General features: G+C 36.0%; 1 protein-coding gene and 2 long non-coding RNA genes across 13 annotated transcripts in view; 2 read left to right on the forward strand and 1 right to left on the reverse strand.

Annotated features, from left to right (window-relative positions):
- LOC106087865 (protein kinase 4) overlaps positions 1 to 15,106 on the forward strand; it is a 112,778-nt gene that overhangs the window by 3,061 nt on the left and 94,611 nt on the right. For all 10 annotated transcript variants that reach the window (XR_009396515.1, XM_059360646.1, XM_059360655.1 and 7 more), the window contains one exon: positions 9,139 to 9,462. Coding sequence is in view for 9 of the 10 variants with exons in the window: in XM_059360646.1 (XP_059216629.1) it covers positions 9,139 to 9,462 (324 nt within the window). In the remaining variant the exon portion in view is untranslated. The remainder of the gene's footprint in view (positions 1 to 9,138; positions 9,463 to 15,106) is intronic.
- On the reverse strand, positions 8,760 to 12,081 carry LOC131994193 (uncharacterized). The gene is made up of 2 exons (XR_009396524.1): positions 11,836 to 12,081; positions 8,760 to 9,611 (listed from the first exon to the last, which is right to left on the reverse strand). It is a non-coding gene; the product is annotated as an uncharacterized LOC131994193 (long non-coding RNA).
- On the forward strand, positions 12,836 to 14,673 carry LOC106087867 (uncharacterized). 2 transcript variants are annotated; one of them, XR_001221349.2, is made up of 3 exons: positions 12,836 to 13,262; positions 13,400 to 13,608; positions 13,671 to 14,673. It is a non-coding gene; the product is annotated as an uncharacterized LOC106087867 (long non-coding RNA). The 2 variants fall into 2 exon arrangements; XR_009396522.1 differs by having other exon boundaries at positions 13,400 to 14,673.

Genomic DNA, 15,106 nt, shown 5'->3' on the forward strand with positions numbered 1-15,106 from the left:
GTTTTCCAGTCTATTTAATGTTTTGTTTCTATCTTAACCCAGCGTTCAGACCCATGCATTTGATGGACCAAAAACACAACAAAGTACAGGGAAAGAGACCAGCGTCATTTGAGCAATATTACAAATAAAATTATGTATAAGTATATTTTATGGCTTTTTATAACACCACTATTTAAAGAGGAAAGAGAAAACATACATAAATATAATAAGCATCGTCACACAGACACACTCCAAAAATTATTTGTGATTGTTTTTTGAAGGTCAATTTTATTTTCTTTTTATTTTTGTAGTTTTCGTTTTTGAAGGGGGTTAAGAGCATGCACCGCGTGAACCAACCAACAGTTATTTAGACGTCTTAATAAAAGAGTCGGAAGAAAATCACACTTAGCCAACTGAGTTTAAAAAGGCCATGCAATACAAAGTCGTAGGCCGTAGACCGAAAGCAAATGACCCCCAGAGGGGTAACAATGTTAGTAAACTATTCACTCACATGAACAAAAAATTAACATTTTCGTTTGTATTTTGTGTTGAAACTGCCAACCTGTTGGGAAATGCAAACTGTCTTCAACACCAACATGGGGTAGCATTAAGGCTATGGTTGGCATAATAATAATTATTCCCAGAGACATAATAACCATCTATTATAGATAGTATATGTGTGTGTGTGCTCCGTAAAGTAATTTGTTTCCCCTACATTCAAATATTAACGAATGTGGATCAAACCCCAAATTATTTCCTTTAATTTTTAAAAATATCCTTTTGATAGTTTATATTTGGCTTGTACTCGAATTTTGATAATATATGTATGTATGTATAATGTATTGTTTTTCAAAATCATAGTTTTTGAAGCTAACACTTCGTTTACCAATGTTTGTCCCCTTGTTGTGTCTTTGGTATTGACTTTGATTTGAGATATCTGAAAATCGACTACTCGCTTATGTGTTCGCCTCTTTCTCGGCGAACAAAGGTGTTGCTGTTTTATGTTTATCAATATTGGTGCGATATAGATATGATACTGTAAATTTTTAATGATGTATGAAAATCTATTTTTGGGAGCGATGCATGCCTCTCTACCCAACAACAAATGATTTGTCTATCAGTGCTAAATATTTGTTCATACGAGTATGTATAGATAACAAAATAGAGTAGATTAAATACAAAATGGCGTAACTGTATTTTCTTCCTTGTCATGTCACTCAATCTCCTTGTTGCGGAGCCACAGAGAATTTCACGTACAGACGTACATATGTATGTAGTGCTAGGAAGACTAATAGTACTATTTACTTAGTTTACTTAGAGATATTTAGATATCAAATAGAACAAGTCGTGGAAAATTTTCTAAAGTTGCCACCAATATATAAAAAAATAGGCGCGACTTTTTTTTGAACGAGTGTTTGATTAATTTATAAAGTAAACCTATTTTGTGTATTTAAGAATTAGTTTAAAAGTTTAGAGAGTTAAACAAAATTAAGCGGTTAAACAGTGCCGGAGATATCACCCCGCCTTGGGTAACTCCCTGTTTCAATCTACGGTGCTTCGACAAATGTCTGGCGACCGCACAGATAATTCACCCATCGTTTCAGGCCTGGCGGGAGGGACGTGTTGGCGATGTCCTCAAATAGTTTGGCGTGGCTGACCGTGTCGAATGCCTTCGGTAGGTCCAGTGCCACGAGGACCGTCCTATCACATGGGCTGATTGAAGCCAAGGCAAATGTGTGATGGTATGCAAAGCAGTTGTTGTGCTATGCAGTATTCGAAATCCATGTTGATGCTCGGCGAATGGAAATTCTCCTCAAGGCTCGGGAGGAGTAATGCCTCAAGCGTCTTTTCTACTGTTGAGAGAAGGGTGATCGGTCTTTAGGACTCCCCCAAACTTGGGTCCTTTCCAGGCTTTAGTATCGGGATCACTCGACCCATTTTCCAGACATCGGGAACTTTAAGAGTGTTCAAAGACCCGTTGATGATAGTAGTAAGGTTCTCAACTTCAAGTAAATCCAGATTCTTCAACATCAGTGTAGAGATTCCGTCGGGGTCCAGCCTTTAGTGATTTGGCGCCACGGATGACAATCGTAACTTTGCCCAAGGTAAATTGTGATGGCTGCTCATCGCCTCGGAGACCTCGGCTACGACGAATGGCTCTCTCAGGATGCGCATTAAATAGACAAGCCAGCGCCTAAGTTACATTGCTCCAAGTGTTCCAGCCACAGATTCCGCTTATGTTCGCTGACTACTCAGTTTATTTCCAGATTCAGCCCGCTGATTCTGGGATTAGTGGGGTCCGTACAACGAATCCCATTACGTTCGTCTGCGAGTACTACCAATTTATCTGAGCCGGGAAATTGGGCTGCATTTGGGGTATTCGGCCGGCTGGTATAAAGCTAGCTGCTGCTGCGTTAATGAAGTCTCGGAATTTCCTCTCGGCAACTAACACATCAGAGGGGGATGTCAGTTCACTGGAGCGGCGATTGATGTACTCTCTGAAGCCAGCCCAATCAGTCTTCTTCTGATTGAAAAACGTCCGGTTATGTATGTTTCAGCCTGTGTGGTGCTCACAGCCATCGCATGGGATAATGTAGGTCAGATTTGGATACAGCTCCCATATAAATCGATCTTTCGACTTGACTTCCAGTAGCAAGTTCCAAGTTCGGTCCAAATCGTTCTATAACCTGATAAAGCTCCCATATAAACCGATCTCCCGATTTGACTTCTTGAACCCCTCGAAGCTGCAATTTTTGTTCGATTTTTATAAAGTTTTGCTGCTAGTATTCTGTTGTGACTTCAAACAACTGTTCTAAGTACGGCCCAAATCGGTCTATAACCTAATTTAGCTGCAATATAAACCGATCTCCCGATTTGAATTCTTGAGCCCCTGGATGCCACAATTTTTGTCCGATTTAGCTTAAATTTTGCACATGGTGTTCTGCTATAACTTCTAACAACTGTGCCAAGTACGGTCCAAATCGGTCTATAACCTGATATAGCTTCCATATAAACCGATCTCCCGATTTGACTTTTTGAGCACCTGGATGCCACAATTTTTGTCCGATTTAGCTAAAATTGTTGCAAGTTTTCAGTTATACTTCCAACAGCCTTCCAAATATGGTCCAAATCAATCTAATATATCATGATATAGTTCCCAAATAAACCGATCTCCGGAGTTGAAATCTGCAGCCTTTTCAAGCCGCAATTGTTGCCCGATCTGTCAGAAATTTCTTACGCAGTGCTCTGTTATAAATTTCCTTGCCCAAAGAGTATATCATCACCCATATAAAACAAACTTCCTAATAGGCTTCTACGACCCCTAAAAGCTTTGAATTTTGCCTAGATTAGCAGGAATTTGGTAAGTCAAGTGCAAATAAGCTTTTCAACTTAGTTCATTTTGCAAATTTTTAGCAGAATCCATGGTGGTGGGATCCCAAGAATTAAATATGAATTTAAATATGACGTTTAACCACATTAAGAAGTCTCTTCTTTCTTACACATTGGCTGGCAAACTTTAATGAACGTTTTGCTTTTAAATTTTTGCTGCGCTAGCCTTTTTGCCATTTAAATTTGGTTTTTATACCCACCACCGAAGGATGGGGGTATATTCATTTTGTCATTCCGTTTGCAACACATCGAAATATGCATTTCCGACCCTATAAAGTATATATATTCGACATCAGCGTAAAAATCTAAGACGATCTAGACATGTCCGTCTGTCTGTTGAAATCACGCTACACTCTAAAAATAGAGATATTGAGCTGAAATTTTGCACAGATTCTTTTTTTTATCCATAAGCAGATTAAGTTCGAAGATCGGACTATATGTTGATATAGCCCCCATATAGACCGATCGGCCGATTTAGGGTCTCAGGCCCATAACAGCCACATTTTTTATCCGATTTTGCTGAAATTTAAGACAGTGAGATGTGTTAGGCCCTTCGAAATTCTTACTAAGTTAGGCTCAGATCGGTTCAGATTTGGATATAGCTGCCATATAGACCGATCCGCCAATTTAGGGTCTTAGGCCCATAAAAGCCACATTTATTATCCGATTTTGATGAAATTAGGGACAGTGAGTCAATTTCACTCAGATCGGTCCAGATTTGGATATAGCTGTCATATAGACCGATCCGCCAATTTAGGGTCTTAGGCCCATAAAAGCTACATTTATTATCCGATTTTGATGAAATTTGGGACAGTGAGTTGTCTTAGGCCCTTCGACATTCTTACTAAGTTTGGCTTAGATTTGGATATAGTTGCCATATTGACCGATCCACCGATTTAGGGTCTTAGGCCCATAAAAGTGAGTTGTGTTAGGCCATTCGACATCTTTTTTTAATTTTGTTCAAATCGGTCCAGATTTGGATATAGCTGCCATATAGACCGATCTCTCGATTAAGGGTCTTGCGCCCATAAAAGGCGCATTTATTGTCTGATTTCGCCAAAATTTTGGACAGTGAGTTGTGTTAGGCCCCTCGACATCCTTCTTCAATTTGCGCCAGATCGGTTCAGATTTGGATATAGCTGCCATATAGGCCGATCTCTCGATTTATGGTTTTGGGCCCATAAAAGGCGCATTTATTGTCCGATGTCGCCGAAATTTGGGACAGTGGGTTGTGTTGGGCCCTTCGACATCCTTCTTCAATTTGGCTCAGATCGGTCCAGATGTTGATATAGCTGCATATAGACCGATCTGTCGATTTAAGGTTTTGGGGCCATAAAAGACACATTATTGTCCGATTTCGCCGAATTTTGGGACAGTGAGTTGTGTTAGGCTATACGAAATTTTTCTGAAACTTGCCCAAATCGGTCCCGATTTGAATACAGCTGTCATATAGACCGATATCTCCATTTAAAGTCTTGGCCCCATAAAAGGCGCAATTGACCAATGGCTTAAGCATTTGATCTAAATCGGAATATATATCGATATAGCTGCTATGAGGCATAAGGTATGCATTTTTACCGGATTTTGATGAAAGGTGGTTTATATATATACCCGAGGTGGTGGGTATCCAAAGTTCGGCCTGGCCGAACTTAACGTCTTTTTACTTGTTTTCTTTGTGTAAGATATTATGATATTTATGGGCAATACAAAGCTTTGTTGCTTCAGCGTTAAATTTACTGATGACTGGCAAATCATTATGGCTGCCCATATGTCTGTTTGACTTTTTGTCATCCTAGTAGTAGCAAAACTCTTGTTGCATATGTTATGCGGTATTGGGGCGACTTTAGGTGACGATGATAAACGCAACGTCAGCGTTATGTGAGAACGATACTATTTTTATTCGCACTTACGTATGTGTGTATGAATGTGACAAGACGGGCAATTCGTAAGGCCTGTCATATTGAGGCCATTATGATACAACCAAAGAGGTTTTGCGTAAAGAGAAGTGAAAACTTTTCAATTAAGTAAAGCTTGATCGTATGAGTATCGATCAACTTAATTTTCCTGAACATTTTTGTGCTATTTTTATTTATTTGGTCTTAGCATGCGGTTAACATATTTTTGCGAAATTGTTGCGGTTTATTTTATTTCGGCAGAGCTGCATGCTTTAAATCATCATAACATCATTGCTCTTATACATAGAGAGATAATTAAAGACCATTGCTACTTTAATTCTCTTCGATTTAATGTAACAAATGGGCAATTTTTTTCTCTTATCACATATTATGGAGTAATTGCTCCCATTTAAATAGCAAAGTAGTATTTATATTATTCAGCGATGCTCAAAATGAAAATGTGACTGTGTGTGAATACTCTCATTAAATATTATTTATTCTCCAAATATGTAAAAAATAAATTTTTGGACAAAATGATTGGTGTTTTGCAAAAATAAACAGAAAATAAAATAACTTAAATATATCTTTTTATATCTTCCAAGCGTTTAATCAACAACAATCATTGTTTTAAAATATATACATGAAAACGATGAGTTAACCCATTCGTGGGCCTTGAGGAAGCAATAGAATGGAGCGATTTAGGCCAAGTTTTCCACATACATATGTTTTAAGATTACAAAACCTCATAAAAATTTTACCAAATCAGATAAGAAATGCGCTGTTCAGGTGCTCAAGTAGCTAAATTTACAATCGGTGGGTATGAGTCAAGATTCTTAAAATAAAAGGCCCTCTATAAAGGCCAGTTATTTGTTTCTTAAATAGTAGCTATGTCTAAAGTGGGTCATGAAGCATGCAATGATGTGTGTCGCGAGCGTCTGACGCTGGCAGCAACATGGTTTTAATTGGCACCATTTTTTTTTTGTTTTTGCTTGGTAGCAGCACTGCTCTAAACTTTAAAAATCTTTAAAAATAATCTTCTAAAAGTCATTTTTCCTCTTATACAAGAATGAATAAATTCAAATTGGCTTGTGGGGCTATTTTTGTAAAAGATTTGTATTTATAATTCATTAATATTTGTATTTCGCTTTGCGGGTTAGGTAGGGTGTAGTCAAAAGTATTTCTTTTAATTAAAAAAGTATTTTTGTGAAATGTAGTATATTTATAGAATGTTTCCGAAACTTTCTATCACGTTTTTAAACATCTCATTAAAATGTTACTGTATCAGATATTTTTGTGTGAATAATATCATCGTCATCAGATTCATTTGAAATATTTTCCTTCTGAGTCTCATCTGTCGCATATGTCATATCTATGTATCCAGATCCAGGCACTCTGAGAATAAGATGGGTTGCGTCCAGAGGTATCTGAGTCTGAGACGAGTGGGTCTGGCTGGGCAGTTTAACAGATTACGTGTGTCGTGTTGTCCCTGGTCACAATCGGGACATACATCCTGCACGTTGGCATCAATCCTTGCTTTGTAGGAATTGAGGCGGCTACATTTTTTGGATCGTAGTTGAGCCAGTTGGACGAGTATCACTGCCTGCGCGGGAAAATGGGTTGCACTTGGGGTATTCGACCGGCTGGTATGAAGCGAACGGCTGCTGCGTTAATGGTGTCTTGGAATTTCCTCTTGGCAACTAGCACATTTGAGGTTGCTTTCAGTTCACTGAAATGGCGATTGGTGTACTCTCTAAAGTCGACCCAATCGGCCTTCTCCTGATTGATAAACGTCCGGCACTCAGATGTTATTGTTCAGTTTTTCCCTTAGATGTATGTCCATAGTGGTTTGGAGCGGATTAATATACGTACCCTCTTTTGAAATTAATTTTTCCCTTGAAATAAATTTATTAAATTTCCCACAAACTTTGTGGCATCTACAAAGACAGCTGAGGCTTTATCTCCTTCAGCCTTAAGCTTGCAAATTTCAATGTGCTCATTAAACTTTTGCAAACAGCCGTTAGAATATTCGCATTTTTAACGTATCTTCAATTTTGAGTGGAATATTTTAGGTTTTTCCTTTCTTATTGAGCCTGTAATTGGAGTTCGATTAAATTGTTCTCGACGACCAATCTTAAATTTTTAAATTCTTTTGATTCTCCTGCGTTTCCAAAGTTTGGATACCCATGATTTCGAATTTAATACGTTTGAGAATACAATATCCCAGTTGAAAATTACATCGCACGGACTCACGAACTGGACAGCGTGCCGGCTATTGGAGATCGCATCTGGGAGATGAAGTGTAAATCAGCATTTCATATGCATTTTGACGGGTAACAAAATTGCGTTCAGTTAATTCTTGCACAAAAGCCTATTTATAGGGATGAAATTTTAGGATTCTGCATCATGAATCCGTCGTACAGTGGTGTCAGAAATTCTCTGCGTGTTAGCGAGCCGAATGCCTAAGAGAACGCACAACTGGCTGCCTGACTTTTTCGATATTTTCCGGAGTTCTGTTGGTTCGTTGGAAGTCCATTTCTGGGTTTAGCGACACTTCCATGAGTTAACTCACGACACAATCGAATTACAGTCATGGACGAGTCTGTGAGGAGAAATATCAAAGCGAGCGTGGATGGCACGTTGCGTAGCAACAAGTAAGCGACCGTTAGAAAAGAAGCTATCAACGGCGAAGGTCCCCTGCTCCCTAGAACAGCATGATGGCAACTGACTGGAGAGAAAAACAAACTTGGGGATTTGTTTGATCCCTCTCAACCCCCTTTCCACCCAACTCACCGCTCGGGAGTTTTTCAATTATGTAAGTTTCTCTAGCGCACCCTGTATTATGGCGATCGGATAACGTTAACCCATGGCGACACGAAGTACAAAGTCGGATGTATAACTTTCTAAAGAAACCTGTTGGTTTCTCCTATCGTGAAACGCGTACATATTTTTCTAGAATTTATGGTTGACACTTCAACTGTAGCTTGTGCCACTACAGTGGTTGGTTCTTGGTTCGACTTATTCTTTCTATGTTGATAGTCCGTCGCTCTTTAGTAATCACGGTGGAGGTCGCATTTTTATTTTATTTTTATTTTCTGAATTTTTGTAATTTTGAAGTCCTAGAAGAGCCCATTCAATAAAATTACAATAAGCACTAACACAAAAATCAAGAACTTTTTAACTATACCGTATCTAAATCTGAAAGGATTTTTGCCAAAATTTATAGCGTATATATTTGGGTTAAAAAATCATATGTTATCGTTAACCGATCGTTATAACATTTTTTATTTTGTTTATTGGGAACAAAAAAAGGAAGGAATGCGTTTGCCTATTCCTCCCCAAAAAAGAAGTTCGTAAACAAATTTGCAAATACAGTTATGTCGTTTAACGTCCTCGATACGATTCATATAGGCCTTTAATAAACAGTGTCCCCCATAGAAATCGTGTCCCAGATTTTGTGTTCCAAATTATGTTCGATTTGATTGAGGAGCTATCAAATATGGTATTCACGATGTTCTTTATTTACATTTTTACTTTTATAAGAGAGTAGCTTTAGTATTTGTAGATAATTTTGTAATTTATATTTATATGGCCCATCCGATGGCTTCAAATTACATGTATTAAATAAATAAAAAATCAAATCAAATTTTGTACGTAAAGACCGTTTATGTCACTCAATGTTCACAAAAAAAAATACGATTCAAATAAGTCGTTTAAATAATTCGCTTATTAAATTGGCCAACATGTATTCAATTTTAGGGCCAGTATCCTAACTCAATCGGTAATTTTATGTTTCTTACAACTTCGAGGTCCTCGAATAAATCTAAAGTTTAAGTTAGTTTAATGGTTTTACTTTTTTTTTTATTTTTCATTGCAGATTTTTTTTCTTTGCCTTCAACACAAATTGGCACACAAGCGTGCTTAATGGATACTGAGGAAGGTGGTATAAGCAAACAAGAGCCACATCATCAAACGCAGCAACAGCAACAGCTACCACAACAGGTCGATGAGGCAATGTTTGAAAACAACAACCACAACTACAATAACAATAATATTGAGAAATACGAACAAGGCATTTTACACCTGCAATTACAACAGCAGAAACAGCACGAACAATCTACAATGCAAACACAACAACCACCCACACAACAGCACCAGCAGCAGCCGCAGCAACATCATCATCAGCAACACCACTATCAAGGTCACTTGCATCGTGCTAATCGCGACGTCAGTCGTTGCATGTTATCTCATATGATTTAGTTTTACTTAACAACATGTAGTTGCGTTTTTGTATTTTTGTTTCCTATTCGGAAAATATTTACACAATAATGCACAAACCAATCACCACATCTACAATAAAAATAATTTTTTTTAATATTATATTTTTTTGTATATATGAAAGATATGACCACTATTGCCACTACTTTTGCTACTTAAAACTTCTACTACTACACTAACCGATTAGGAAAAACATTAAGAGGAACTATGATGATTATGGTTTTGTAAGGGAAGTTTTGAAAATCAAAGAAATAATAACAGAAGTTGGAATTCCTCAAAAGCCTTACATGCAGTGTTCTCCAAAAACCCGAATTTCTAAACATATTTTTGATTTTCATTGAAAATTGCTCTTTTGAGTATTATTTCTTATTCCCAAATTTTTGATTTATTTTTACAATTATGATTAAAAGTTTTTAGGAAAAAAGACAAACACATAGTCTTATACGACAAATGGTTCAAAAATTATTTATTTACTATATATTTGGTAAAAGGTATCAAGGTTAGACAGAATTTGCATTTTCTTCTTCAAACAATACTGAAATTTTTTTAATTTTGATTGGTTAAAAAGATAATTTTTAGCAAACAGAAAAATCGTTGCTGTATTAAACTACAGTGCAATTGGGATAGAAGAGCTTCAAGTTAACATCTCCTTCGTAGGATTTTTTTTTTCTTCTTTTAGAAGAAAGAGAGGTAGTACAAAATAAGAAAAAAATATATATATTTTTCACAAGTTTAGACATCTCTCATTCGGGAAAACTATTTTTGATCCTTAAGAGCAAACTTGTTTAAATAAATAAATGATTAAACATATATTTAAAAAAACCCCAATTAGTTCACTCTATACCGACGCAACTGCGGTCTGTTTGGTTGTTGTTGTTGTAGCAGTGTGATGTCCTTGCCGATGAAGGACTTCATCAGGTCAATCCGGTACGTACAACCGGATGCCATGGGATTGGTCTGTTTGGTGATGCTTCGAAGAAATGTTAAACATTATTTTTCTCCAATTTTGTGGTAATGCCTTCGATTATTATTTGAAAATTTTAATATTTCTTTATTCCATATGCAGATAATAATTTATTGCCAGAATAAAATATCTATTTAGTCTCGGCCGGCAATTTATTACTTCTCTTGTATTTTTACTATTTTCGTTGAATAATTGTAATTGTTTATATTCTTTTTGCAGTGCTTAGGTATGCAGCTCTTATCATCACACGTAACTCTATTAATTTCAAAGACAACTGTTACTTCGATTCTCTTTAATACAACTCCAAGTTGTGCAGGGTAAAGGGAATCTTGTAGTCTCTCACAATAACGAAGTTTGACATATGCTTCGCTGTAGTTGTTGTTTATTATCGAAGGGAAAACCAACAACCCTTCGATACACGAACATTTCGACTGTCGTATCTCATCTCTATCCACAGCTTTTGATCAATTGATCTGAGCGTTATAAACTATGCCAGACAATTATAGAGGAGGATAGACTTTCAGTTAAAATTTTTTGGTGGCCGGGGTCACTAATCATGGTAAGAGAAAGTTTGTAATCTTTGGCCACCTATAATCTCTATAACATTTAGACGCTAAAGGTTAGGTAAGATTAAAAAGAAGAATATTAATTCGCCACATGCCACTATGTACATACACCTAACCCAGTAATCGGCTTGTTGTGCTCTCTAAATAATAATACTAAACATCGGGGCCATAACTTTTTGCGATTTCTTAAAAACTCACTAAATTTTTGAACCATATGCCGGAGATCGCATAAAAATCTTCATTAAACAGGTAAATACGGATTTATTGCGGCCGGACCGAACTTTGGATACTCAACACAACTTTTTATCAGAATCGAGTAATAAATGCATAATTTACTAGCTCAGCACCATGCATTGTTAGATGGACGCTGGAACTTTAGATTGGCATAGAACTTTAGAGCACCATGAACTTAATTGGTCCGTAGTGAGTGTGAAAACTAGAATAACTTGTGTCTTGCAGACAGATTAAAATTTAAATTTGATTGCCGTCTGCTAACATAATATAACCTAACCTTATAACTAAAACAACTAGGGGTCATTTGTCATACTTGATCACCCTATTATTTTTAATTTTATGAAGGCTATCACAATGGTCGAAAACTATCAGAGTCTGATAGCACATTGTGGATATAATCTAACCAGTTGTAAGTTCTGGATTGACCTCATCGTTAAGGGCTGCAACCTCAAACACTGCTATAACAACAAGATGATCTAGATTTACCTGCTCATAACTTAAGCAAATTTTTTGATATACCCCGTCTACTAACCTTTTTTATCTTGAGACCACAAAAGGTCTTATATATTGCAGAGGTACCAAACCACTTGTGTGTCTGACAATTGCTTTTCCGTAATCGATTAGAGCCTTTCGGTTTCTCTTTCGTGATACTCTTTCTCATAATTATAAGGCTTAATTCTTTACAAATACATAGTTTTAAACAACAGAAAACAAATTTTGTTTAAAAAATTAAGACAAAATTAAGAAAAATTGTTTTCATACGTTTTTTCAATTAACTATATACCTATTTTTCCATAGAAAAATTGAAAATCTGTATAATTTTACTTCTCTATGTGAATTGTAATTAGAAAAGCTTTAAACAAACACAATTTCGTTCTATTTGTATCGAAGAATGTATAAACTTTTTGTCTATTTTTCAAAGCTATAATTCTCGGAAGATCGTAAAAGCCTTTAGCCGATAAGAGAGCAGGGGTGAAAAAGAACCAATGCACACACACCACAGGCGAAGCAAATTAGATGAATCACTTCTTTTGAAATCTACTCGAAGCCCGATTGCAGTTTACATATTTAATTGAATATTAGCACTGTGTTCATTTTGACATATTCCACAAAAATCTTTTCAACATAGTTTTTGTTTATTAACATTGGTACGAATTTGCGTTGCCGTGTTTGTGTATTTCTTCTTTGCAAAATGTAAATTTATTTTATTTTCATTTTCTCTTCAACTGCAATTTCAATATGGTTTTACGTCCTTTTTTAATTGCTTTCTAAATATAATTACAAAAACTAATTTTTGTTTTTATCTTACATTTTAAGTTTTTAATTATAATTTGCTGGCAAATTATTTACTTTTTGCCTTTCGTGTACCTTATATTATTTTTTTAATGACTTAATGACAAATGCTGTAGTTTTAAATTTTTAGTAAAAATTATAAAAATACACCGAAATACACCGAATAACAAGCAATACATATATATTATCCTAAAAATAAGTGTAAACTATTTGTAGTTTATTAAAATTTGAATGTATGTCTCGCATTGAATATTGTAAAAAAGCTATAAAATGAATTAAAAAAATACTGTATACTGTATAAAACATATTATTTTGCATATTGAATAAAATGAAAGTGTAAATTTTACTTCACAATAATGAAAATATACAACAATTAGTTGCATATTTTAAATCACAAGCAAGTAGAAAATAAAAGAAGAAACAAACCTACACATTGTAGTCTTGAGGTAGTATTAAATGTTATGAGATTTTGTGGAAATTTATTTCCAAAGCAAAAAGTCCGTGTAGAAAAGTAGAAGAAATATTAATTATAAAGAATACAAAAAATCAAAGCAAAAAAAAAAACATCAAATTCCATAGACTGTGTCACGCAAAAACGGCTTTGGTTCGCCGATTCATCTTAGTTATATTCCGTAGTATATTCGAACATCTAAGAAAATGCGACAGGTTTGTTTGAGTGAACTAGCCTTAGAAGATTTGACAGTGAGGCTGTATCACTCAAACGAACGTATATTAATCGTATACAACCGTTTGAGTGAAACAGCTGAAAAATATCGTATCTAACTTTCATTTTTTTTTTGTAGATCATTATTTTCGGTACTTTTTGCCTAAAAATGTTTGCTGGTATGTGACAAAGTGGAATCAGAGTCTGCAAGACTCTGAATGATACCCGTGGGTGAATAAACGGGTATGATACTTGCCTGAGGCTCCCTTTTGTAGCGCTGATCCTCTCGCTCTAGGCCTTGAAGTTATAACTTGCCATTTCTTGCCTATTCACGAGATGATGAATTACGTTTGTGGTGCCAAAACAGCCTTGAAAAAACTGCTTACAACATAAAGTGTGTCTTTGCACAGGAAGAATCTTTAACTCCTGATGGTAGTGGTCCATATATCAGAGCTTTGCGGAGAAAACATAGGTGTATAAATCCGGTGCAAATCTCCTAGAAGCAATTGACTCCCAGAATTGTACGGTAAATCCCAGAAAGAAAGATAACAAAAGAAAATGCCAAGATTAAGGTTTATGTCGAATAAGTTTATTGGGTTTCTGCTGCTTACCGCCTCTGATGTTGTTGCATAAGTGCAGAATTGAGGCCTGGCAAAGAGACGAACTAGTTTAACAATGTTTTTCAATTAAACTATTTAAGTGAAAGTTAAAAAAAGGGAACTCAGCTTTTACAACTAAAGTTAGCTCTATTATTTACTGGCTAAAACTTAAAGTTTAAGTTCGGCAATGACCTGTTGAACTAGTTCCAACATAGGTGAACTTCCAACTTGTAATAATAGCATTCTGGCAGTTCTGAATCCTATTCCACTACTGGGTCAGTCCACACTGGTCATGCATACATAGTTTATCCGGCAGGTCAATTGTATTATATCATTGTCTGGCCTAAAAGTGCTGCAAGCCAGCGAATTGAGGACTTTGTTTCTACTCTTGGCCTTATAACAGTTCTAGTGGCTTGTGCGGAGGACTTGTTGAGCTTGTCAAATATTTATTTCTTTATTTCTTAATAGTAATACATAAGCCTCCTCGGCCAAAAAAACGTATTACAACGATATATATTCCTAAATAAACATTAAAAAATTAAATACTTCACAGTTACATAAAGATGTAAGATTCTTAGCCTAATTTTAATTGGGCAAGATTATGCAAAAATTTAAACTGTTGGATTTTTTAATAAGTCCAATGTGAGCAATACAAAAAGATTCAAGCAACAACACTAAGTTTGATCTGTAGAATATAAGTTAATAAGTTTTAAGCGAACCATGTATTTTGTGATATTTGGTGGTCCGAATTGTAACTCCATTGACTCCCACTGTCAGTTTCCACCGTTCATCTAATAAACAATGTGGATAACAATTTGGTAGCAGCCATTTTCAAATTTCTTGTAAGAAAATAAGCCGATAAGATCGGTATAGTAGACGTTCAATCTATATAGGATTGTATAATCGTCCACATATGATACGATCTCGACGATTGATTCGGAGTACCAAAGATAAAAACGCAGCATGGGATCCCTGTTTCACTATAGGGCTTTTACTTCTTATGCCCAAATTTTATATATGGCTGGCTATCACTAATTCGCTATCCAGGCTGGGCGACATGTTGGCAATGTCTTTAAAAATCCTCACCTGGATGGCCATGTGAAAAGTCAAGAGTACACGAGTGCTTTCTAGGTTGCACAAGTAAACTGAGCGGAAATATTCACCCTTATTCCAGTTATCGAAGGCCAAAATCGACAGCAGTCATAGTGGAAGGCGAATTACACAGACAATTAATGGATTTTAAAGCT

This window comes from Stomoxys calcitrans, chromosome 1 (genome assembly GCF_963082655.1).
Source record: "Stomoxys calcitrans chromosome 1, idStoCalc2.1, whole genome shotgun sequence".
Lineage (NCBI taxonomy): Eukaryota > Metazoa > Arthropoda > Insecta > Diptera > Muscidae > Stomoxys > Stomoxys calcitrans.